Source organism: Hylobates moloch, unplaced genomic scaffold (assembly GCF_009828535.3).
Source record: "Hylobates moloch isolate HMO894 unplaced genomic scaffold, HMol_V3 SCAFFOLD_19, whole genome shotgun sequence".
Lineage (NCBI taxonomy): Eukaryota > Metazoa > Chordata > Mammalia > Primates > Hylobatidae > Hylobates > Hylobates moloch.
Genome location: NW_026652294.1, coordinates 59,788,820 through 59,814,988, shown reverse-complemented (window position 1 = coordinate 59,814,988; position 26,169 = coordinate 59,788,820). Strand labels below are relative to the sequence as shown.

At 42.7% G+C, this 26,169-nt stretch overlaps 1 protein-coding gene across 1 annotated transcript in view; it reads left to right on the top strand.

The window, feature by feature from the left end:
* ADAMTSL1 (ADAMTS like 1) overlaps window positions 1-26,169 on the top strand; it is a 454,301-nt gene that overhangs the window by 302,705 nt on the left and 125,427 nt on the right. The window contains exons 17-19 of the mRNA XM_032138382.2: window positions 9,585-9,764; window positions 14,735-14,888; window positions 15,773-16,898. Of these exons, the coding sequence (XP_031994273.1) occupies window positions 9,585-9,764; window positions 14,735-14,888; window positions 15,773-16,898 (1,460 nt within the window). The remainder of the gene's footprint in view (window positions 1-9,584; window positions 9,765-14,734; window positions 14,889-15,772; window positions 16,899-26,169) is intronic.

Below are 26,169 nucleotides of genomic sequence, written 5' to 3'. Positions count from 1 at the left end.
TCTTTGCTATTGTGAATAGTGCCGCAATAAACATACGTGTGCATATGTCTTTATAGCAGCATGATTTATAGTCCTTTGGGTATATACCCAGTAATGGGATGGCTGGGTCAAATGGTATTTCTAGTTCGAGATCCCTGAGGAATCGCCACACTGACTTCCACAATGGTTGAACTAGTTTACAGTCCCACCAACAGTGTAAAAGTGTTCCTATTTCTCCACATCCTCTCCAGCACCTGTTGTTTCCTGATTTTTTAATGATGGCCATTCTAACTGGTGTGAGATGCTATCTCACTGTGGTTTTGATTTGCATTTCTCTGATGGCCAGTGATGATGAGCATTTCTTCATGTGTTTTTTGGCTGCATAAATGTCTTCTTTTGAGAAATGTCTGTTCATGTCCTCTGCCCACTTTTTGATGGGGTTGTTTGTTTTTTTCTTGTAAATTTGTTTGAGTTCATTGTAGATTCTGGATATTAGCCCTTTGTCAGATGAGTAGGTTGCAAAAATTTTCTCCCATTCTGTAGGTTGCCTGTTCACTCTGATGATAGTTTCTTTTGCTGTGCAGAAGCTCTTTAGTTTAATGAGATCCCATTTGTCGATTTTGGCTTTTGTTGCCATTGCTTTTGGTGTTTTAGACATGAAGTCCTTGACCACGCCTATGTCCTGAATGGTATTGCCTAGGTTTTCTTGTAGGATTTTAATGGTTTTAGGTCTAACATATAAGTCTTTAATCCATCTTGAATTAATTTTTGTATAAGGTGTAAGGAAGGGATCCAGTTGCAGCTTTCTACATATGGCTAGCCAGTTTTCCCAGCACCATTTATTAAATAGGGAATCCTTTCCCCATTTCTTGTTTTTGTCAGGTTTGTCAAAGATCAGATAGTTGTAGCTATGCGGCGTCATTTCTGAGGGCTCTGTTCTGTTCCATTGATCTATGACTCTGTTGTGGTACCAGTACCATGCTGTTTTGGTTACTGTAGCCTTGTAGTATAGTTTAAAGTCAGGTAGCGTGATGCCTCCAGCTTTGTTCTTTTGGCTTAGGATTGACTTGGCGATGCGGGCTCTTTTTTGGTTCCATATGAACTTTAAAGTAGTTTTTTCCAATTCTGTGAAGAAAGTCATTGGTAGCTTGATGGGGATGGCATTGAATCTATAAATTACCTTGGGCAGTATGGCCATTTTCACGATATTGATTCTTCCAACCCATGAGCATGGAATGTTCTTCCATTTGTTTGTCTCCTCTTTTATTTCATTGAGCAGTGGTTTGTAGTTCTCCTTGAAGAGGTCCTTCACATCCCTTGTAAGTTGGATTCCTAGGTATTTTATTCTCTTTGAAGCAATTGTGAATGGGAGTTCACTCATGATTTGGCTCTCTGTTTGTCTGTTATTGGTGTACAAGAATGCTTGTGATTTTTGTACATTGATTTTGTATCCTGAGACTTTGCTGAAGTTGCTAATCAGCTTAAGGAGATTTTGGGCTGAGACAATGGGGTTTTCTAGATATACAATCATGTCATCTGCAAACAGGGACAATTTGACTTCCTCTTTTCCTAGTTGAATACCCTTTATTTCCTTCTCCTGCCTGATTGCTCTGGCCAGAACTTCCAGCACTATGTTGAATAGGAGTGGTGAGAGAGGGCATCCCTGTCTTGTGCCAGTTTTCAGAGGGAATGCTTCCAGTTTTTGCCCATTCAGTATGATATTGGCTGTGGGTTTGTCATAGATAGCTCTTATTATTTTGAGATACGTCCCATCAATACCTAATTTATTGAGAGTTTTTAGCATGAAGGGTTGTTGAATTTTGTCAAAGGCCTTTTCTGCATCTATTGAGATAATCATGTGGTTTTTGTCTTTGGTTCTGTTTATATGCTGGATTACATTTATTGATTTGCGTGTGTTGAACCAGCCTTGCATCCCAGGGATGAAGCCTACTTGATCATGGTGGATAAGCTTTTTGATGTGCTGCTGGATTCGGTTTGCCAGTATTTTATTGAGGATTTTTGCATCAATGTTCATCAAGGATATTGGTCTGAAATTCTCTTTTTTGGTTATGTCTCTGCCAGGTTTTGGTATCAGGACGATGCTGGCTTCATAAAATGTGTTAGGGAGGATTCCCTCTTTTTCTATCGATTGGAATAGTTTCAGAAGGAATGGTACCAGTTCCTCCTTGTACCTCTGGTAGAATTCAGCTGTGAATCCGTCAGGTCCTGGACTCTTTTTGGTTGGTAAGCTATTGATTATTGCCACAATTTCAGAACCTGTTATTGGTCTATTCAGAGATTCAACTTCTTCCTGGTTTAGTCTTGGGAGGGTGTATTTGTCGAGGAATTTATCCATTTCTTCTAGATTTTCTAGTTTATTTGCATAGAGGTGTTTGTAGTATTCTCTGATGGTAGATTGTATTTCTGTGGGATCGGTGGTGATATCCCCTTTTCCGTTTTTTATTTCATCTATTTGATTCTTCTCTCTTTTCTTCTTTATTAGTCTTGCTAGCGGTCCATCAATTTTGTTGATCTTTTCAAAAAACCAGCTCCTGGATTCATTAATTTTTTGAAGGGTTTTTTGTGTCTCTATTTCCTTCAGTTCTGCTCTGATTTTAGTTATTTCTAGCCTTCTGCTAGCTTTTGAATGTGTTTGCTCTTGCTTTTCTAGTTCTTTTAATTGTGATGTTAGGGTGTCAATTTTGGATCTTTCCTGCTTTCTCTTGTGGGCATTTAGTGCTATAAATTTCCCTCTACACACTGCTTTGAATGTGTCCCAGAGATTCTGGTATGTTGTGTCTTTGTTCTCATTGGTTTCAAAGAACATCTTTATTTCTGCCTTCATTTCATTATGTACCCAATAGTCATTCAGGAGCAGGTTGTTCAGTTTCCATGTAGTTGAGCAGTTTTGAGTGAGTTTCTTAATCCTGAGTTCTAGTTTGATTGCACTGTGGTCTGAGAGACAGTTTGTTATAATTTCTGTTCTTTTACATTTGCTGAGGAGAGCTTTACTTCCAACTATGTGGTCAATTTTGGAATAGGTGTGGTGTGGTGCTGAAAAAAATGTATATTCTGTTGACTTGGGGTGGAGAGTTCTGTAGATGTCTATTAGGTCCACTTTATGTAGAGCTGAGTTCAATTCCTGGATATCCTTGTTAACTTTCTGTCTCGTTGATCTGTCTAATGCTGACAGTGGGGTGTTAAAATCTCCCATTATTATTGTGTGGGAGTTTAAGTCCCTTTGTAGGTCACTGAGGACTTGCTTTATGAATCTGGGTGCTCCTGTGTTGGGTGCATATATATTTAGGATAGTTAGCTCTTCTTGTTGAATTGATCCCTTTACCATTATGTAATGGCCTTCTTTGTCTCTTTTGATCTTTGTTGGTTTAAAGTCTATTTTATCAGAGACTAGGATTGCAACCCCTGCCTTTTTTTGTTTTCCAGTTGCTTGATAGATCTTCCTCCATCCCTTTATTTTGAGTCTATGTGTGTCTCTGCACGTGAGATGGGTTTCCTGAATACAGCACACTGATGGGTCCTGACTCCTTATCCAGTTTGCCAGTCTGTTTCTTTTGATTGGAGCATTTAGCCCATTTACATTTAACGTTAATATTGTTATGTGTGAATCTGATCCTGTCATTATGATGTTAGTTGGTTATTTTGCTCGTTAGTTGCTATTGTTTCTTCCTAGCCTCGATGGTCTTTACAATTTGGCATGTTTTTGCAGTGGCTGGTACCGGTTGTTCCTTTCCATGTTTAGTGCTTCCTTCAGGAGCTCTTTTAGGGCAGGCCTGGTGGTGACAAAATCACTCAGCGTTTGCTTGTCTGTAAAGTATTTTATTTCTCCTTCACTTATGAAGCTTAGTTTGGCGGGATAGCAAATTCTGGGTTGAAAATTCTTTTCTTTAAGAATGTTGAATATCGGCCCCCACTCTCTTCTGGCTTGTAGAGTTTCTGCTGAGAGATCAGCTGTTAGTCTGATGGGCTTCCCTTTGTGGGTAACCCGACCTTTCTCTCTGGCTGCCCTTAACATTTTTTCCTTCATTTCAACTTTGGTGAATCTGACAATTATGTGTCTTGGAGTTGCCCTTCTCGAGGAGTATCTTTGTGGCGTTCTCTGTATTTCCTGAATCTGAATGCTGGCCTGCCTTGCTAGATTGGGGAAGTTCTCCTGGATAATATCTTGCAGAGTGTTTTCCAACTTGGTTCCATTCTCCCCATCATTTTCAGGTACACCAATCAGACGTAGGTTTGGTCTTTTCACATAGTCCCAAATTTCTTGGAGGCTTTGTTCATTTCTTTTTATTCTTTTTTCTCTAAACTTCCCTTCTCTCTTCATTTCATTCATTTCATCTTCCATCAGCGATACCCTTTCTTCCAGTTGATCGCATCTGCTACTGAGGCTTCTGCAATCTTCGCGTAGTTCTCGAAACTTGGCTTTCAGCTCCATCAGCTCCTTTAAGCCCTTCTCTCCATTGGTTATTCTAGTTATCCATTCTTCTAATATTTTTTCAAAGTTTTTAACTTCTTTGCTATTGTTTTGAATTTCCTCTCGTAGCTCAGAGTAGTTTGATCGTCTGAAGCCTTCTTCTCTCAACTCATCAAGGTCATCCTCCATCCATCTTTGTTCCGTTGCTGGTGAGGAACTGCGTTCCTTTGGAGGAGGAGAGGTGCTCTTTTTTTTAGAGTTTCCAGTTTTTTTGCTCTGTTTTTTCCCCATCTTTGTGGTTTTATCTACCTTTTGTCTTTGATGATGGTGATGTACAGATGGGTTTTTGGTGTGGATGTCCTTTCTGTTTGTTAGTTTTCCTTCTACCAGACAGGACCCTCAGCTGCAGGTCCGTTGGAGTTTACTAGAGGTCCACTCCAGACCCTGTTTGGCTGGGTGTCAGCAGCAGTGGCTGCAGAACAGCGGATTTTCGTGAGACCACAAATTCAGCTGTCTGATAGTTTGTCTGAAAGTTTTGTCTCAGAGGAGTACCCGGTTGAATGAGGTGGCAGTCTGTCCCTACTGGGGGGGTGCCTCCCAGTTATGCTGCTCAGGGGTGAGGGACCCACTTTAGGAGGCAGTCTGTCCGTTCTCAGATCTCCAGCTGCGTGCTGGGAGAACCACTACTCTCTTCAAAGCTGTCAGTCAGACAGGGACCTTTAAGTCTGTGGAGGTTCTTGCTGAGTTTTTGTTTGTCTGTGCCCTGCCCCCAGAGGTGGAGCCTACAGAGGCAGGCAAGCCTCCTTGAGCTGTGGTGGGCTCCACCCAGTTCGAGCTTCCTGGCTGCTTTGTTTACCTAAGCAAGCCTGGGCAATGGCGGGCGCCCCTCCCCCAGCCTCGCTGCCGCCTTGCAGCTTGATCTCAGACTGCTGTGCTAGCAATCAGCGAGACTCCGTGGGCACAGGATCCTCCGAGCCAGGTGCGGGACACAATCTCCTAGTGTGCCGTTTTCCAGGCCCGTTGGAAAAGCGCAGTATTGGGGTGGGACTGACCCGATATTCCAGGTGCCGTCTGTTTCCCTTTTCTTTGACTAGGAAAGGGAACTCCCTGACCCCTTGCGCTTCCCGAGTGAGGCAATGCCTCGCCCTGCTTCGGCTCGCGCACAGTGCGCTTCACCGACTGTCCTGCACCCACTGTTAGGCACTCCCTAGTGAGATGAAACCGGTACCTCAAGCAGAAATGCAGAAATCATCCATCTTCTGTGTCGCTGGGGCTGGGAGCTGGAGACCGGAGCTGTTCCTATTCGGCCATCTTGGCTCCACCCCTCCTTATCTCATTCTTGAGGGTTCCACCGTCATGACCTAATCATCTCCCAAAAGTCCTCACCCCTAATGCTATCACCTTAGGAGTTAGGATTTCAGCATGTGAATTTAGGGGAGTGGCAGGGAGGACACAAACATTCAGACCAAAGCACCAGTAAAAGGCAAGAGATGATGGATTATGGTATGCTGATTTATTATTTATTTTAGAAGTATAGCTTATATGTTTTGTAAGTAAACCTGACCTTATTTGGCCATGAATTGGATGTCAGGGGAAGGGTGGTAAGAAAAAGGAAAAACTCAGGGGCCAAAGTTTTTGCCCTGGATGTGACACAATTAAATGAATTGGGAAGACTGAGAGAGAAGTAGGTTTGGGATGAGGTTGGAAGGGCAGTATGAAGAGCTCCATTTTAGGCATGTTTAAATCAAGATGCCTATTTGCATTTAAGTGGACATGTTGAGTAGGCATAGGGGAGAGGTCAGAGCTTAAAATTAGAATTTTTGATTTATCAGGACAAACTTGTTTCTTTCCCACAATTGTGGTTTCAGAAAAATTACAATAAGTTCATGGAAGAATCTTAGTAATTCACAGAATGGAAAGTATTGTGGAGAATATAGTCCCCAAATCTGGCAAATCCTTAGGAGTCAGTAATCCACATGGTTAGTTGGCTACTTATAAAAAGAAAGAATGAACAAGAAAAGTTTATAACTGATCTGATTATAGTATAACTTGTTGGTTCGATGTAAGAATTTGACAGTAATAAGAGAAGGTTGAACCTAAAAAATCATGCAAAACACTGTAAAACTAAATTTAAAACCTTAGTTATCCATAGCAACAAGATTATTCTAGATAAATGGAATTCTTAGCCACTAATTTAAATTTCTCCCAAGTACCAACTTCAATTCAATGCCACAGACATTTATTGAGAACATTCACAGGAGGCATTATTCTAGGCAGTGCGGGTACAAAATTAGTTAAAGAAGTGAAATCCTTTAATGTCTTATTGAATTGCTACCAAATGAGAGCTAAAATTAAAATTTGCTTCTTCAATACAGAAGAGCCCACACAGTCACTGAAATGAGCCACAAAGAAGACAAAGGCTTAGGCCAGTCACTTGAATCATTAGCTCTGAGACCATAGATTTTGTTCTTAACCAAGCCCAAAGGACACACTAGAAAAGCCCTTAGAAGGAGCTGGTAGGACTTATAATGAGTATCAGATGGTCTAGCTTCATGGCCTCGTCTAAGAGCTGTGTTTAAATGTTGCCTCTCAGAAATCAGAGTTTAGGTAGAACTCCTTAAATTTTCCGGGGTCACCAGAATATAGATGAACTACTTTAAATTCTACCCTCCAACCTGAATCATGGGCTGGCTCCTGCCAGTCAGGGATGGTCGCAAGAGTGGAAGCTAAGAATTGAATGGCAAAGCCCAGTTGGGTGAAAGAGTAAGACCAGGCTCTTGGCAGGCTTGGTGCTGATCAGGCTGGGAGCCCTCCTCATGAAGCAACAGTCACGCTACCCTCCATTGGGTCTGCAAGCATGCAGAAGTTACTACAACCACAGAGGAGAGAAGCTGAGTTTGGACTTTTTCTCCAGCTGTGTCCAGAGCATGGTGTCCTGTAGGAGTTTAGCAAATGTTGCAATGAATGGCAACAAACCAATTCTAGCCCCTGTGTGGCCTTCATTGGGTTGTTTACCTCTCTGAGCCTCAGCTTTTTTTTTTTTTTTTTTCTGTAAAGTGGAAATAAGACCTAGATTGTAGGGTCATTTCGCATTTTTTGTTAGCCTTCAATGCTTCAATGGGTAGGTAGTTGATCCCAGCAATAAGAAAATACATCCTTTTTCCTAGGGGATTCAATTATTTTTTTAAATTTGAAACGAAAAAAAAAAACGTTGCTCACCATTGATTTTAATTATTTAAAAGACTCTAAGACTAAAAGGCTTAACTAGACAAAGCTGATTGCTTTTCTAACATCATTATCTACTAGCTCTGTGACCTCAAGCCATTCACAACTGCAAACAAATGGCATGTTTGCTCCGGTGGGGTCCAAACAACCACTGGTCCTAACAGAGACCTCTCTGGGTCCCGGATTTTCCTTCCCATGTTTATTACCATTGGGTATGGTGAGAGAACATTCATTTGGAGAAGTGGTTCTAAGCCCTGGAGACACAATAGAATTATCTGGGGAAAAATTACTTGGAAGAAGATTATACTGATATCTTTCTTAAAAACAAAACAAAAACTGGTACCTGGGACCCACGTCCCAGAATTTCTGATTTGATGGGTCTAAAGTGAGGCCCAGGCATCGTTACTTTTTAAAAGCTCCCCAGGAGACCTTGAGGTGCATGCAGGATTGAGACCACCGAGTAAGAAGGTGAAAGCTGGGCTGCAGCAATGTCCTGACTGTACCCAAGGACATTGGTATCACCATCATAACCTTGACTGCTGGCAAAAACCCCCATAGCCATTCTGAATACAACGTACTAAACAAAGACCAACGTGAGTTCTGAGAGGGGCGCTCCTCCAGCAAAGTAGGTACTTCAGCACAAACTCTCACGCTTTTTAAAACCAGGCTTGATCTCTCAGCAAGCCCAAAGGCAGCAAGCTAATGACAAGAAACTATTCTGGAAGAAATCAGCAGGCTCCCTAAAATTTTACACTAAAATATCCCCACCACAGCGTAGTCATGGGTTGAACTCTTAGCGAGGGTTATGTCAGACTGGAAGTGATAGAAAACCCAAAATAACATTGGCTTTAAAAAGATAGAAAAGTCTTCCTCTCTCACATAAACACAGGCAGTCCAGAGCAGATATGGTGGTTTCACAGTCAGGAAGCCAGGCTTCTAACTTCTTGTTTATGACAGCCCAAGATGGAAGCTTACGTTTCAGACATCATGTTCACATTCCAGCCAGCAGAGAGGAGAAAGGGAAGAGATGCCACACCATCTTTTTGGGCACTTCCCTGAAAGCATACACAACCCTTCCGTTTATATCCCATTGGCCAGCATTAAGTCAAATGGCTGTGTCTATCTTCAAGGGAGATTGACAAATATAGTCTTTATGCCGAGATGTGGTATGCCCAGTGAAAAGCTGGGGACTCCTTTGCTCTGAAAAGGGACACATATTTGAAAACAGCCAACAGTCTGTGCTTCAGGGACCTCCCTCCCACTTCATGCCCCTGGATCATAACTATTCAGTTACATGTAAACAATGTTTTATTTAAGGGGTTCCTCTGAAAACCACTGACATAAGGCCATTTTTCTTGCATCCCAAATTTCAGTGGCTCTGGCTCCCACTGCCCTAAGAAATCATCAATCCTGCAAGAAAAGTATTCCAGGGGGGTTCTTAAGAAAACCAGACCCTAAATCTAATGCCCATTCTGTGTGGTAGAATGCCTTCACTTAGGGAAAGGGCTGTCTTTTCTGCAAATTAATTTCTCCAGTTTTATACTGATGGCAGGAGCTCTCTCCTGTTCATTCTGGAAGCAGCACAGATTATTTTCCCTGGATCGTAAATACGCTGAACACTCTATTATACTAACCTTTTAAACCAGTTGTCTTGGATGGGGCTGCAAATCATCGTTCAGGAGCAACTTTCTAAGATTTAAAGGCCCCAGAAATTCCTGGATGCTCTAGTTAAATACCAGGGATTAAGAGTGGAGAGGGTAGATCTTGCTACAAAATTCATCTCAAAGAGAAGAAACAAAATCCTTTGAGCCGATTCCTGGTGTTTCTTCTTCTTCTGGGTTTTTTTTTTTTCTTCCTTTACTCTGCCAAATTAAGACAAGAATTAGCAGTCAGACAGACTGCCTTCCCATATTGGGTCTACATTTTCTTCCTTCCTTCTTTCTTTCCCCAGTGTTCCAGAACGTGTGGCGGGGGTGTTCAGAAACGTGAGGTTCTTTGCAAGCAGCGCATGGCTGATGGCAGCTTCCTGGACCTTCCTGAGACCTTCTGTTCAGCTTCAAAACCTGCCTCCCAGCAAGCATGCAAGAAAGATGACTGTCCCAGCGAGTGGCTTCTCTCAGACTGGACAGAGGTATGTATTTTCCTCAGAAGAGAATAAAAGAGACCCAAGTAGGAAGAGAAGGCACCCCAGACGTACACATAGAAAAGGCAAGAAGAGAACAAAACAATCTTCCTAACAGTATGCAATAGTATTTTTGTAACCATATATACCATAATGTGTAACTAGCTTTTAACGAGGCTGCAGGGACCTGAGTTAGGCAGCCAGCCCTTACCCAACAATCGGAAGCTTGGAATTGTAAATGGGCTCCTCGTGGAACAAAACCAGACCTCACTGGTGCTGTTTTGGCCCAGGATTCTTTTCCACACACTGGGTTCTTCTCCTTCTATCTCCACACCACCCCCTCCTCCTGACCTCCCTGTACCTCTTACTCCCAGATGTTTCTAGTCTCTATTCAGGAAGGGCAAAGCCTCTCGAGCAAGTCTCTTCCAAGTTACTGGACAATAAAGGACATGATTTATTAGGGGAAGAAGGCCAAGGAAATCCTGCCTGTTTACTGTTAGTTTCCTGGCTCAAAAAAACTTCAACAGCTTCCCAGCAAGAGAATTTGATTTCCCTTGTTGTCCTGCACTTTGGGAAGTGATTGCTTCAGCATTCACCATTCCCGACTTTATCTGCTAAGTTAGAGACATACCTCTGACTAACGTATCTTTCTGAATAATGCCTCTTCTAATTCTAGTGTATGCCAATTCATTTACACCTAGCTTCAAGTCCTTTGTTTTCAGCCACTACCACTTCGAGTTGCCTTCGACTTCTCCAGCTCCAAAGGCCTGTGTGTCTTCCATGGAGAAGTCCCCCTAAAATTGTTGCCTCACAAGAAGATTTAGCCAAGAACAGAATCACTAGACCTGAAGTGAAAATGTCTGTAAAGCCAGATTCAAGACCTTCCTTTTTCTAGCATATAAGCATTTGAATTTGCCTTCCTAACCCCAGTGCCTTCTTTTTTTTTTTTTTTTTTTTTTTTTGTATAGTATACAACTCAGAGGAAGGAGCTGCTGCTGCTTGAAATACCTCACAGAGATACTTGCCTACAGAGGGCAAAGCAGCCTGCGAAAATTAAGATCCAGCTCTCTTAACATAGGTTCTTAGCATTCTTGCCCATATCTTATCAAGCCACATAGAATTCCACGAGATGGTGCCTGCTAAGTGCATTGCAATTAAGAGTTAACTTACATTACGACACGTTTTATAATTTGGCAGTAAAATTGCTTCTTGTGGTATCTCGTGCCAAATGTCTCAGAACATTTGGGGAATTATTTTCTCATGCTTTCTAAATTTGATTTCAAGATATAAAGTGTGTAAAATGAGCACGTGTACATTTGTGTGTGTGTGCATGTGCATGTTAGTGACAATTTTTCCGTGGGAACATTGATTTCAGGTATGGCATTTGAAGAACAGAGATGTATTTGCCAAGTGACTCTAGATGAAAACATTCTCTCAGTGGAGTATTATCAAAGGAATTGCTCCCCTAAATCTATCAGGTGATAGTCTGTCATGAGTGGACTGCTGAGGAAGGGACTTGTATGTGTTATAATTGTCTTCCTGTGTTCCTGGAGTTTGTGGCCTTTGAAGCATATGAGACACAGAAGATTCAGAAAAAGTTCTTTTCTGCCTGCAGATTTGAGAGGGACCGTTGAGATTTGGGGACTAAGAAAAAGGTCCCATTGGTCACATTAAGTACAGTAGGCCTTCAGAACAGTATCATATGTTGTTAAGAGTTCAGACTCAGAGACAGGCAAACCTAGGTTCAAATCCTGACTCTGCCACTTACGGCTGTATAACCTTGGGCTAATTATTTAACCTTTTTGGCTTTAGGTTGCTTAGCTGTATAATGGAAATATAATAGTATCCATCATGTAGGTGGGAGGATGAAATTGAATATAATTTAATATATATTGCATGTAATGTACTTTGTGCCTACTAAAAGTGAACCCTTATGATTCTCTTCCATTTGGGCTCACTTGTCATGAGAAGGAAAGGAAATGAAAGGAAGCACTCGCCGTGGCTGGCTGGGCCTGAGGCCACAGCTTAGGTCTCCTACAGGCTCTCCTGGTCTTCCTCAGAAGGAAGTTCTATTTTGGGAACTGGGAGGAGGCAGCTCTTATCCAAAGAATGTTACTAGCTTCTGAGCTATCTGGGTTAATAAATGGAGATTCCAAACATTGAGAAGGGGCTGGGAATGGTGGGAAGTAATCCCTGAATTGCTGGGATTAAACTCAAACTGGTGCCATATTGAAGTGCTCCTGGAGGTGTTCACAAGGGCTCCACATTGGCCCTGTCATCCTGATGACCATTCCCCTGGCTGTCTAGCTGAGATGAGATGTGCATTCTACACATCTCATGAGACTGCCCTTGGAGAAGGGAAGACCTAAATGATCTATGGGTGTTTTTCATCTTCCACTATCTGGGCTCAATCTCATGGTTACTATACAGAATCCCACAGAGACAGAATTAAGCCAAAGTTTTAGACATTTCAAATAAAATTACTTACAGATTTTATTCTGGAAGTAAGACCTCTCAAAAGGCCATACTTCTTTTCTCTAAAAGAAACCCTCAATCTCCTGAAAGAGTTTGATATTAAATATTTTTAAATCCTATTCTGTGGAAGTTGCTCCTCTCCCCCTCAAAAAAAATTCTAAAAGAAAGAATAATTTTAGAGCTAGAAGGAGCTTGAAAGATCCTATAGCCTAATTACTTTGTTAAAAAATTAAGACCACAGAACCCTTTATCAAATGAAATGTTACTATGAAGCCAATAATCTTAAACAGATAAAATTAGAGCTGTTTTGGTTTAAGTATGAGTAGGGGTCTCAGATCTCCGATGGCTGGGTCTCCTCATCACCTGAGAAGCCCCTGAATCACTTCCTCAACATAGCTATGGAACACGGTTTTAAAATCCCTGCTCTAGTTTAGCTTCCTTATTCCAGAGATATGGAAATTGAAGCTAGAGAAAGAGCTAGACTTGACCAAAGTCATAACCCAGTCTTCTGACCTGAAACTCTGTTTTTATGTTTCTACTTAGCAGCCTTAAAACGACCATGCTCTTTTAAATTTTCAGGCTTCTTACTTCCATCCCACCTGATCCTTGGATTTGGCGCTGTCATTTACAATAAAATAAGGAATGGGTGGAATCTGGAACCCATAATTGTCAGACTATAAAAGCAATGGGTTTGATTCTCACCTCTGTCCTTTGCATCTTAAATTTCTTTCAGGGTGGCATATATCACAGCACATCACACAGAATAGTGTCACTTCACTATGTTAGCATATAACACGTGAAAATATAAGATCGTTTTTTGTTGTTTTTTTTTAACCATCATTTTTCAAGTTAACGTGGCACACTCCCACAGCCCTCATTCAGGCAAGCCTGGAGATGAGAGCCTCCTTCCCCAACGCCCTGCCTCCCATCCATCTCCTGCTTGCATCCCTTCCGTACAATGTTGCCAGCTTAACCTTCTCAAAACACCTCTTTCATCACGTCACCCCCCTCTTCAGTGGCTTCCCACTGCCTTATGGACCAATTACAAACCTCTTGTCTGAAAATTAAAGGTCTCCAAAGTCTGGCCCCAAACTAACCCTCAAGCTCCTGACTCTTACAACTTGAGCCCTCTGTTCTGTCAAACTGTTCTGTCCCATGCCTGCCTTGGGACTCCTACACTGAAATTTTCTATCTTTTTTCTGGAAATTTCCCTGTCTCCCATCTGATCCCTGTTTCTCTGCACCTACCCAGACTCCAGTCATCTTCAAGACCTTGGTGAGGAAATCCCTAGCGTACTATAAGCATTCAATTATTGTTAGCATTAATTTTATACTACTTTACTTGTCTTCTAATGGTATGTTTTTACTAAATTCTGTAATTACAATTCTATAAACAGCTTTATTGAGGTATAATTTATATATTATAAAATTTGACTTAGCATGTTTTTAAGGTTTATCTGTGTTGTAGCACATATAAGAACTATACTCCTTTTAATGGCTGAATAATATTCCACTGTATAGATATGGCATATTTTGTTTATTCATTCACCAGCTGATAGGCATTGGCTGATTTTCACTTTTGGCAATTATGAATCACACTGCTACGAATGTTTGCACACAAGTCTTTGTGTGGATGTATGTTTTTGTCTCTCTTGGGTAGATACCCAGGAGTAAAATTGCTAGGTCTCATGGTAAATTTACATTTAACTTTGTAAGAAACTACCAATCTGTTTTCTAAAGAGGCTGTATCATTTTACTTTCCCACCAGTAATGAGTGAAACTGCTAATTTTCCATATCCTCACCAACGCTTGTTGTCTTTTTTTTATTATTATGGCCATTCTAGTGGATATGAAGTTGTATCTCATGGTGGTTTTGACTTATATTTCCCAAATGGACTATTTCATTTTAACAATGCATTTGGAATTTTCCCCTCATCTGAATGACAGTTCTTTGAGATTAGGAACTATCTTGCACATCTTTTCTTCATAACATCCAGCACCCTGCCTTAGACAAAGTACATTCATAACTACCTAATTCTTGACACTAAAATATTGTCACTTACTTGTGAAGGAAGGAAAAAGGAATTAGCAATAATTGTCATTTCTATGTATGGCATTTAAAATATATTATCTCACTTAATTCCCAGGCTTGCAAACTAAGCATAAGTGGAAACAGACTGGGAGAATTTAAGTAACTTGCCAACTAGTGAAATACTGAGCTGGGATTTAAACACTCTATAACTCTCTAACTCTGAAGCCCAGGCTATATACATAAAATAGATAAAAGGTCTTCAGGAAACTTCAGAGTAGAAAATCTTAGAGTGCAAAATGTCTACAAGACGGGCACGTCTTCCACATTGTGACCTCATAATTAGTATTTCTATCACAGTGGTTATTGCCTTTCCAAGCAACTTTTCTCATATTTTGATGAGTTTGAGAGTCTATTAAAAAATTAGCTTCTAGTTCCCTGAATTTATGTGCATTTGGCCTTTCTTTCTCCACCAGTGTTCCACAAGCTGCGGGGAAGGCACCCAGACTCGAAGCGCCATTTGCCGAAAGATGCTGAAAACCGGCATCTCAACGGTTGTCAATTCCACCCTGTGCCCACCCCTGCCTTTCTCTTCCTCCATCAGGCCCTGTATGCTGGCAACCTGTGAAAGTAAGTATGTCAGGGATCAGGGAATAGGGAGACAAAACCCACACAGCAGCAGCTATAGCCACCACGCCGTGGCCTTCCCTAAACCCAGGACCTGTGCGAAATAGTGGGACAGTAGAACCCCATGGAGGGCTGCAGGCAGGAGAGCTCAGCTGGAGATGGAAAAGGAATCTTAATTACACGTGGCCAGGCTAAAATTCTCTTCTCCACTGGAAAAACAGTTTGCAGGGGGTAGAGCAAAGTTCACTTGCTGGCATACAGAGATCTGGAAGCTGGAGGCAGTGTATTACTAATGATGTCTGATGTTATCCACTCTGGGGTTTTAAACGACTCTAAACAGATTTGTTTTGTTTAATATAAATCCCCAGAGCCACAACACTTCTAGGCTCTCCTTACCATGTCCTTTAGGGCTCTGGTGCCTTGCAGGACCCAAAAGGCAAACATTTAGTGGAGGACATTCTCCTCTCTGTCCTCTGCCTCTTTTTACGACGTTGATTTCTTATTTTAAAATTATTTTAATGAGAGGAAATGCTTTCCCCTGGGATCCCCCTCCATCTAGAACTCTGCATCTCAGCTTCTAGGGGTAACAAGGCCCAGCAGGGAGACATTGGGTTGCCCACTGCAGCTCATTAGTTCTGATTGCGGTGGCAGCTTGATGGTCCACAGCCGGGAATGAGGTCCTCCCGAAAAACACAGGCAGTAAAGGATGGCCCCGGCCAAAATAAACCCTGAAGAATACTTTCTCTCCCGTCCTCCGGCACCTTCTTCTCTCCTTCTCTTCTCCACTCTGGCCCTTTCCTTTGCCCCTCTCTCCTGGCTGCATCTCACCCTGGGTTTTCTCTCTCCCCACCTCTTTCTCTGTCCCTTCGGGTTCGCTCTCCTTCCAGGGCCCGGGCGGCCATCCACGAAGCACAGCCCGCACATCGCTGCCGCCAGGAAGGTCTACATCCAGACTCGCAGGCAGAGGAAGCTGCACTTCGTGGTGGGGGGCTTCGCCTACCTGCTCCCCAAGACGGCGGTGGTGCTGCGCTGCCCGGCGCGCAGGGTCCGCAAGCCCCTCATCACCTGGGAGAAAGACGGCCAGCACCTCATCAGCTCGACGCACGTCACGGTGGCCCCCTTCGGCTACCTCAAGATCCACCGCCTCAAGCCCTCCGATGCAGGCGTCTACACCTGCTCAGCGGGCCCGGCCCGGGAGCACTTTGTAATTAAGCTCATCGGAGGCAACCGCAAGCTTGTGGCCCGGCCCTTGAGCCTGAGAAGTGAGGAAGAGGCGCTCGCGGGGAGGAAGGCCGGCCCGAAGGAGGCCCTGCAGACCCACAAACACCAGAACGGGATCTTCCCCAACGGCAGCAAGGCGGAGAAGCGGGGCCTGGCCGCCAACCCGGGGAGCCGCTACGACGACCTGGTCTCCCGGCTGCTGGAGCAGGGCGGCTGGCCCGGAGAGCTGCTGGCGTCGTGGGAGGCGCAGGACTCCGCGGAAAGGAACACGACCTCGGAGGAGGACCCGGGCGCAGAGCAAGCACTCCTGCACCTGCCCTTCACCATGGTGACCGAGCAGCGGCGCCTGGACGACATCCTGGGGAACCTCTCCCAGCAGCCCGAGGAGCTGCGCGACCTCTACAGCAAGCACCTGGTGGCCCAGCTGGCCCAGGAGATCTTCCGCAGCCACCTGGAGCACCAGGACACGCTCCTGAAGCCCTCGGAGCGCAGGACTCCCCCAGTGTCTATCTCGCCTCATAAACATGTGTCTGGCTTCAGCAGCTCCCTGCGGACCTCCTCCACCGGCGACGCCGGGGGAGGCTCTCGAAGGCCACACCGCAAGCCCACCATCCTGCGCAAGATCTCAGCGGCCCAGCAGCTCTCAGCCTCGGAGGTGGTCACCCACCTGGGGCAGACGGTGGCCCTGGCCAGCGGGACACTGAGTGTTCTTCTGCACTGTGAGGCCATCGGCCACCCAAGGCCTACCATCAGCTGGGCCAGGAATGGAGAAGAAGTTCAGTTCAGTGACAGGTGAGCCTGGTAGCTAACCTGGTCTTGCGAGGGAGGCAAGGGGCCACATCTGGCCCAAGTCACACTACTTACACATTCTTCACGGTGTTTCCAGGGGTAGGGATTAGAGCTGGCTTCGGGGACCCCATCATGGGATGCAGGCCCTCTCTTAGCACTGATAGACTACTGGAGCAAAGACAAGCTATTTCATTTTTCTAAACTGTCTGTTCTCATCTTTATAAGGGAATAGCAGCATTGCCTACCCACCCCCATCCCTGTAGGATCCCAAAGATAAATGAGATACTCTCTGGATAGCTTTGAACTTTTGGCAGAAAGACATCATTCCAGGCCAAGGCATTATTATGTTACTACTCTGTAAGTTGAACCATGGAAAAGCTTGAACACTGGAACACTGACTCCGTGTGTGTGGTCCCCCAGGGCTGGGCAGAGAATGCAGCCAGCACCTGCTGTTTCCCATGGGTGAGCCCATCATGTGTCTGGGCTGGACAAGGCTGTTTGTTCCAGAAAGCTTTTATTCCCAGTTGGATCTGTGATTGATTATCCTAATATCTCCTGTTGTCTCTGTTTTGATGTATCATTATCAGGATGACAGCATGTACCTCTTCCTAGTCTCTTTGGGTCACAGCCATTCATAATGTAGAATCAATAGTGGTAGTAGAATTAATAATATTTTTTACCACTACCTGTGCCTTACTTTGTACATATTTTGTCTCTTTTAATCTTTACAGGGGCACTGGCAATGAAGATAGTTGTCATTAATTGATTAGTGACTATCTGCCAGGCAAATGTAAACTCTTCATGTGTTTTATCTCACTGAATAGAAGTGGATACAATTTTTATCCACACCTTATAGAAGAGGAAATACATAAAGTTAAGTAATTTACTAAAGGTTGTATTTATTATGTGGCAGAGCTGTGATACGTAACAAAAAAGGAACTTCCTTATGGGTAGTCACTTTAAAGAATCACAGAATCATAGTCCTCTGTCTAGATTCCTCATTTTAACCTTTTATCTTCTCAGAATCCAAGCATAATGCTCTTTTCATTAAGTCTATATCTAAATGCTATTGTTTGACTAATTGTCTTCTCTGGCTTACTAGCTTTTGGTAAGGAAGGAAGGAAGCCAGCATCTATTGTTCCAGGCACTATGCCAAGTTTATTTATAAGTAACTGCATTTTTTATTCTAACATTCAATCCACAAGATTGACATTATCCTCCAGTTTTATGTAGAAAACCAAGGTTCAGCAGCTCACCCAAGATCACATTTTAGTAAGAGCTGAAACAAGCATTCAATATCAAGTTTATTTGATTCCAAGGAAGAGTTCTGTCTACTCTTCTGAGACTCAGTGAATAGATGTATAATAACTTTTGTCCATCCTGCACACATCATTTTTTGCCTTTGAAATGTCAATAATACTGCCTCTCAGCCTTAGTACTTACAGACCAAATACCTTTGATAATAATACTAAGTATTATTTCTTTGTGCTCTAACTGTATGCCAGACATAGTGCTCAGTGCTTTAAAGGCATTATCTTGTTTAATTTTCCCTCAAAATCGTAGGAACTAGTAGATACTATTGTAGTTATCACATCTTAGAAAGCTGAGGGACAGATGTTGGACCCACATAGAAACACTGGAAATGGTCTGAACACAGGCAGCATGCCCCAGAGCTTGTGCTTTTAACCTGCCCCTCTGTCCACGCCCTCCAACCCCCACAACTCATACTTTCCTTGATCAGCTTAACTGCTGTTATCCCTGTCGTTTTCTCCAAAAAAATCCTTATAACATGGTTGGAAAGATTTCAGTCAAGCCCTTTGAGGTCACTGAGTGGTAGCTCCAGTGTGTGGCCCCAGGGTGGTGAGGGGTGGCCTGATACTCAGGTGGGTGGTGCCCTGCAACTCAGTCCTATCGGTGCACCTGCTGTGCCTGTTACACCACCATCATGCCCTCTCCTCTACCAGCCAGTCAGTTTATCAAGTGTAGGTACAACGTTTTATTTCTATCCCCGGGGCCTATTGCCTGGGATTGGTACTATTGGGATTGAAGGGAATCACAATTGGCTGCATGAGGGAAAAGATGCAAATTAACATCTTCCTACTTCCTCCTAAAAAGCTGTGGAACGAGACAGGGCAATGGGAAGGGGTCATCAGGACTCTGCTCAGCCTTTGCCTGCAGGGAGAACATTGAGCCCCTGGATTAGAGGTCCTGACAATTTCTTTGAGTGTTGGAGACTTTTTATGAAATCCACGGCCCATGGCCCATCTAGGTCACCTGGTGACTGCAGGAATTATGTGGAAGGATGTAGAAAAGCATTGAGGGGTCCAATCTGATCTTGCCAAGGCCCTTCGCTTTTCACGGTCTTAGTCTCTTCATTTCATAAATGAGGAGACTGTACCATATCATCTCCGATATCCCTCCTACCTCCTTCCCTCATTTACAGAAGGCCACAGAAGGTTAAAACCCATATGCTGATGGGAGAACCTTGACCACAGTAACTTCAGAAGTTGTGGCACAAATTGTTTCTAAATGCTCCACAAACAGGCTCAGTGATCACATGAGTTTGAGAAGGGCACACTTAAAGCTAAACAGATGTATATACTGCTGGATTTTATGTCTATTTTTTTAATATCACACTTGATTTTTTATTATAAAAGTAATAAAAGGGCTATAAAACAATTCAAATATCTAAATCTATAAATGTGCAAGCCTCCCTCTTCCCCCAAATGCTCCCAGAGGCTATCATTCTTAATAATTTGGTATACATCCTTTTAGAATGTTTATATATTTTACTGTATTACATAAAAAGCATATATGCACACATAGGATTTGGGTTTTTTAATAGGATATTAGTCATGTTCAGAAATGTGACTCAGTTTTTACTTAACAGCATGTCTATGAGATGTTTTCATAATAGTATGTAGAGGTCTATATTACCTTTTTTAACAGCTGATTACTGTTCCTGAATGCATTTAACTATCCCCCAACTGAAAATTATTTAGGATTTTTCTTTTTATTTTACTCTTTTAAGCATTCCAATGTGTGTTGTGACTTTCCAAGTGGACAATATAGTATGCTGTGTTTTCAAAGTTCTCCTTTAATCACTGAACAGTTTTTTGGCTTAGTAATCTCAGGAACACCAATAATTCTTGAAATAGCACTTAGGAAACACACTTTGGCCCTTTTAATTTTTACCTTAATGGGCATTGAGAGTCTAACTCCAATGGCTTTAAGATGGAGAAGGTTCAGTGGAATCTTGATAGAAACAGAGATGTGGCAGCCGGGTGCTAAGAACACTAAAGCACTGGGCCTAGGCAGGCAGAGGGCAAGTCCTGGATCCTCCATCATCCAGGACATTGTTGTGGGGGAGGGTAGCACTAAGAGGGTAAGAGGGAAGATATCTGAGAGGCAGGAACAAACAGTTTTTGCTACCACCACAATTTTTCTTTTTCTGGATCTAGCCTTGACTAAGCTTTTCAATGCAAGTTAATGGCATGTGGTTGGGAAAAATAAGACATTTCCATTTCTGACCTTTGACGTCACAACTTTTCCATTTTTCTTAGCTGCTCAATAAGAAATATCGCTGGAGCTTATATATCTTTCAAGTTCTGTTTAAGAAAAGAGTGAATGTATCTGCACAGAGCATGCAGGAGGCACAGAGCTGCCATTAGGACTGCTTTGCTGTGGGCTGTTGGTGACCTTTCCTGTGTTGGGTTTCATTGCTTGTCATCATTACTACGTCTGGTAGTGGTTCAGAAATGCTCATTTATTTTCAAACAGAAGTGCTGAAATGTCCAGTGTTATAGTTCAGTTAGTCTGTTTTTGCTAAAGCTCCAAATCTACCTTCTGAGCATCTGCAAGATTCAGCTGTGTGTTGGTCTGTGGGACTTTGCAATTTGTTAAAGTGTGCTCCAAATAGCATGAGCCAGCAAGATAGGTCCAGGTCAGAAAAAAGTGAGAGAAGTCTGTTACTTCTTTGCTTTTAAATATTCCAAAGTTTGATTTGAAAGAATTTAGTTTTAGAAAAGAATCACTAATAATTCTGATACTACTATGTCTCATCATTTATATAACTTACGAGTTGAAATTCACATGGTTCTTAGAAATGCATGTCTGTCAACTGCTCAAGCAGTCGTTTACAGGGTGTCCTTAGTGTGTTATGACTGGATGGTTCATCATAATCCCTACTTCCTTTTCCCTTTATTCTGCAAACAGTCTCATGCCTACTCTAAGCCAGACTCTGTGTTAGATACTAGGGATGGAGGAAAAGAAGATTCATTTCCTGTTGATGAAATTCAAAGTCCAGTTTGGGAGCCAGAGGAGTAAATGCAGTATTATAAGTGCTAAGAGAGAGGTATGCATATTTATTCATTGCTTAAGTATTTACTAACCTAACTATAATATGCCAGGTATACATCGACTTGCTGCAAATATTGTGATAAATGAAACTATGTTCCCTTGGAGTTTACATGCATTTGGAGTTCTGCTCAAGTGGCACATATTGGAGAGGCCTTCCTTGTCACTGTATCTAAAAGAGCACCCCTCATCATTGTCTATCCTTTTAACTCTATTTAGATAATTTTATTCTCTGATGTGTTATATAAATATTTGTTGATTGCCTTTCCACAAGGCTAAAGACTTTCTTTACTGCTGCATCCCCAGTAACCGGCACCAAACTAAATAATAGTGAATGAATTAACAAATGAATGGAGCAAGGCAACAAACACATAAAAGTAAGCAAGAGGCTGGGTGCGGTGGCTCACGCTTGTAATCCCAGCACTTTGGGAGGCCGAGGCAGGTGGATCACGAGGTCAGGAGATCGAGGCCATCCTGGCTAACATGGTGAAACCCCGTCTGTACTAAAAAATACAAAAAATTAGCCGGGTGTGGTGACGGGTGCCTGTAGTCCCAGCTACTCGGGCAGCTGAGGCAGGAGAATGGCGTGAACCCGGGAGGTGGAGCTTGTAGTGAGCCGAGATTGTGCCACTGCACTCCAGCCTGGGTGACAGAGCGAGACTCCGTCTCAAAAAAAAAAAAAAAAAAGAAAAAAGAAAAAATATCAGGTGGTGATAAGTGTCAGGCAGAAAATTAAAACGGGTGTGATAAGAGAATGATTTGGTGACCACTTTAGATGGGTGTGCTAAGGAGATCACACATAAGCCAAGATCTATCTGAATGATGACCAGTGCCCAGCACTGTGATGGGAGGAGGAAGAACACTCCTGGACAAGGGAAAGGCAGTGAGAAAACCCTAAAGTGACAATGACTTTGTGTCGAAAGAACTCAAAAGAAGTCCATTTGGCCCCTAAAGTGACAATGACTTTGTGTCGAAAGAACTCAAAAGAAGTCCATTTGGCTGTAGTAAGGGAGGCAAAAGATAGAGGTGGTATGGGATGAGGTTGTGAGGGTAACTGGAGACCAAGGGAAGGGGTTCGGGTTTTATTCTGAGTATCACAGGAAGAACTTGGAGGATGTTAAACAGGAAAGTGACATGATCTAATTTGCATTTTGCAGATTCACATGGGCTAACTTGTGGCATGTGGATTGTAGAGGCGCGTGATTGGAAGTCGGGGGCTAGTAAGGGGCCATTGCAGTAGCCCCTACGACACTATTGATGTTTACTGGGCATTAGATACATTGAGATGATAAATAAGGCAAGAACACTTCTCTGCAGAAACTAAGAAACCCTCAAGGGCTGGTGTAGGATGAAATAACATACGACCCCAGTTTGTATTGAACTCCAACTGGTAGAATACTTCTCTTTTAAACTTTTAAAAGTAGATTGAGGAGGGATTCAAAAATCCAGTGTGCATAATAATTACCAGGAGCTTGTTAGAATGTAGATTCCCACATACTCCCCTACCATCAGAAACTCTTTCTACAGTAGGGACCCATAATTTGGAGTTAAACAAGCACCACAGGTGACTCTGAAGCCAGATTCAAGGATCACTTTGAAGAAGCACAGGTTTGCTTTGTCAGCTCTAGATTATCGCAACAGCTTCCTAATTCATATTTGTCTTCTTTAGACCTGGGATTGGCAAATTACAGCCAGTGGCTTTAACATTTTTTAAAGGATTATTAAGAATGGCTTTTAAAGGGTTATTAAAAGAGCCAGTGAAATTGAGCACAGAGCTGTTAGGTTAACTTGCTCAAGGTCTCACACTTAATAAGTGGTAGAGCTGGGATTTGAAACCAGGCATGTAAAGGGTTATTAAAAGAATGACTTTTACGTTTTTAAAAGGTTATTAAAAACAAACAAAAAATTATAATATACAACAAAGACTACAGGTGGCCCTCAAAGCCTAAAATATTTACTATCTGTCCCTTTACAGAGAAGTTTACTGCCTCCTGCTCTAGACCATTCACCATGCTACTGCCAGAGCATCTTTCTAGCAAACCTGTCCATGCTGCTTTCATGCTTAAAAATTCTTTTTTTTTTTTTTTTTTTTTTTTTTTTTTTTTTGCCCAGACTGGAGTGCAGTGGCGCAATCTCGGCTCACTGCAAGCTCCGCCTCCCGGGTTCACGCCATTCTCCTGCCTCAGCCTCTCCGAGTAGCTGGGACTACAGGCGCCCGCCACCACGCCCGGCTAATTTTTTTGTATTTTTAGTAGAGACGGGGTTTCACTGTGGTCTCGATCTCCTGACCTCGTGATCCGCCCGCCTCGGCCTCCCAAAGTGCTGGGATTACAAGCGTGAGCCACCGCGCCCGGCTAAAAATTCTTTTCATGGCTTGTCATCACTTGAGGATAAGGTCCAGTTGTCTTGGCTTTTATCATTTGACATCCACTTATCTCTCCAGCTTCATCTCTTACCATATCCTTGACCTCATAGAACTGAGCTCTGCCCTTCAGCAGTACACAAATACTTGCTGTTCACAAATGTGCATGGGGTCTTCTGACCCACTTTGTCTGGCTAGCTCCTGCCCTTCCTTACAGGAAGCCTATCCCCAAAGCCAGGTCAGATGACCCCCTCCGGGACCCACATAGTACCCTATGCATAATACTCTCTCGGCCTTACCATTGTGTATTAAAATTAGCTGTTAGTTTTTCTGGAGTTTGTTAATCATTCTCAAGGGCCTATATTTAAGAATGTGTCTTATTTTCTCCATAATTCTAAGAACATGATAGACACTCAACAAATAAAAAACTAATGAATAAACAAAGGAATGAATAGTTGGATGCCCACAATTAGGAGGGAGGTTTTCTTATTGTGAGGAGGCTGTGGTCTGCATGGTTTTTTATAATCTGGATTTCCAGTCTCTAATATGCCATTGTGGCAGAGTTCCAGAGTGATACCTGCTCCTAACTAAACATTTCTGCCTTGCCCATATGTTCTCCCCTAAAGAAGTTTCAGGAAACCCTGAGATTCTGTGACACAACTGTGCAATTTGAAAAACACTGCTGTAGTGTGTATAAGTACAGAGAGTAAATCTCCTATCACATCCCATCTCCCATCACATCCAGGCCAGTGGAGAAATCATCAGGCTCATCATTACAGGTAACATTTATAGAGCACTTAAAATGGGCTTCAGGTGTTCATTTATCCTCACAATAACCCTTTGAAGTTACTATCCCAATTTTACAGATATTGGAGTTGAAGCATGGAGATGTTAGATTAACTCGCTCAAAGTCTCTCACTTAGAAAGTAATCGAGCTGGGGCGAGGTGCAGTGGCTCACACCTGTAATCCCATCACTTTGGGAGGCCGAGGTAGGCGGATCATGAGGTCAAGAGATCAAGACCATCCTGGCCTACATTGTGAAACCCTGTCTTTACTAAAACTACAAAAGTTAGCTGGGCATGGTGGTGCATACCTATAGTCCCACCTACTTGGGAGGCTGAGACAGGAGAATCGCTTGAACGCAGGAGGTGGAGGCTTTTGGAACTATTTCTTTTTATTGATTATAACCTTAGTTGAATACAGGGACTTGCCACTGTTTTATAAGAAGGCCACTGGAGTCAACTAGACCCAGCATAAATTAACATTCAATATTCTAGCCAACTGGCTTCCAGCTCATGAGGCTTTTGTTTTTATTTTGGCATAACTGCTTTAGAGATAGCCTTTTCTTCTACTAATAGCTCTACCTTTATATATACACATGTATATGCAAATATGCACTAAATTAGGCACTCAATAAACATTACAATTGCTACATTTGTGTGTGTCTGTGACTGCATATGTTTACAGTGTTGATGGCTCAGGCACATGTGTGGTTAGAGACCTAGACCACAGGCAATATGAAGCTAAACTGTTCCTCGCTTTTAGTCATTCTATATAAACACTGAGCACACATTTGGAGATGAGACTCAGGCAAAAGCCAACTCCAATCTGCTTTTGGATAGCATATAACACCCCTAGCCAAAGAATCTGGTAAATTATCCTTCTCTACATCTAATACCAGGAGGCTGACGTAATATGTACAAATATATGTCCAGTATTCCTACGTCTGAATCCAGTTCCACTGCCCTGGAAGGGCAGTGCTGACTTCCTTATAGAAAAGAAAAGCCAGATTCTCCAACATTGGCACTGCACATTGGATTACCAAATTAGGAAAAATTACTGGATGAAGATTGATCATTCCCCCAAGAAACATCTAAATACTGCTGATAGCACCACACTGTCAGGGAAGGCCTTGCTTACCACTTACCACTATTGGACCAGGAGCAACCCAAAATCATAGATTCCTCATAGCTCAGATAATATAAGTCTGTAAGCTTTTAAGTAAGACTCTTTTCTTTCCAAAAGGAATGCAGGTGAACATAAAGAATAATATGAAACTAGATGGTTGAAGAAAATACTTATTTCTTCCTGTGGGTGGGAGGTCACTCCCAGGTGATACTCCACCTAACATGGAATCCTAGGGAAATGGCTAAGTCTAAGGAATTTCAGCCTTTTAATCCCTAAGCCTGTTCCTTGTTTTCCTTCTCTTCTGGGCCTAGGTGTTCCCAGCTTCTCCTCCCCACCCCCTTCAGCCAGAGGAGCAACCTGATGGCACATCAGTTAACACAAAGGGCAGCCCATGGTGGTAGGAGACAGTAAGGCTGGAATCAGAGCAACTTTGGCACAAATCCCACTTCTGCCACTTAGTATTGTGAGTCTACTTTTATCTCTCTGAAACTTGGTTTTCTTATTAGTTAAAGTAAAATGATACTAATACGATTAGGCACTTTTATTCTGCCCTTTGGACTAGCAGAAGTGCAAAGAACAGAAATAATGTCTGTAATGTGCCTGATACAAAATGGATACTCATTTGTCAGTATCCAAAATCATTGTCA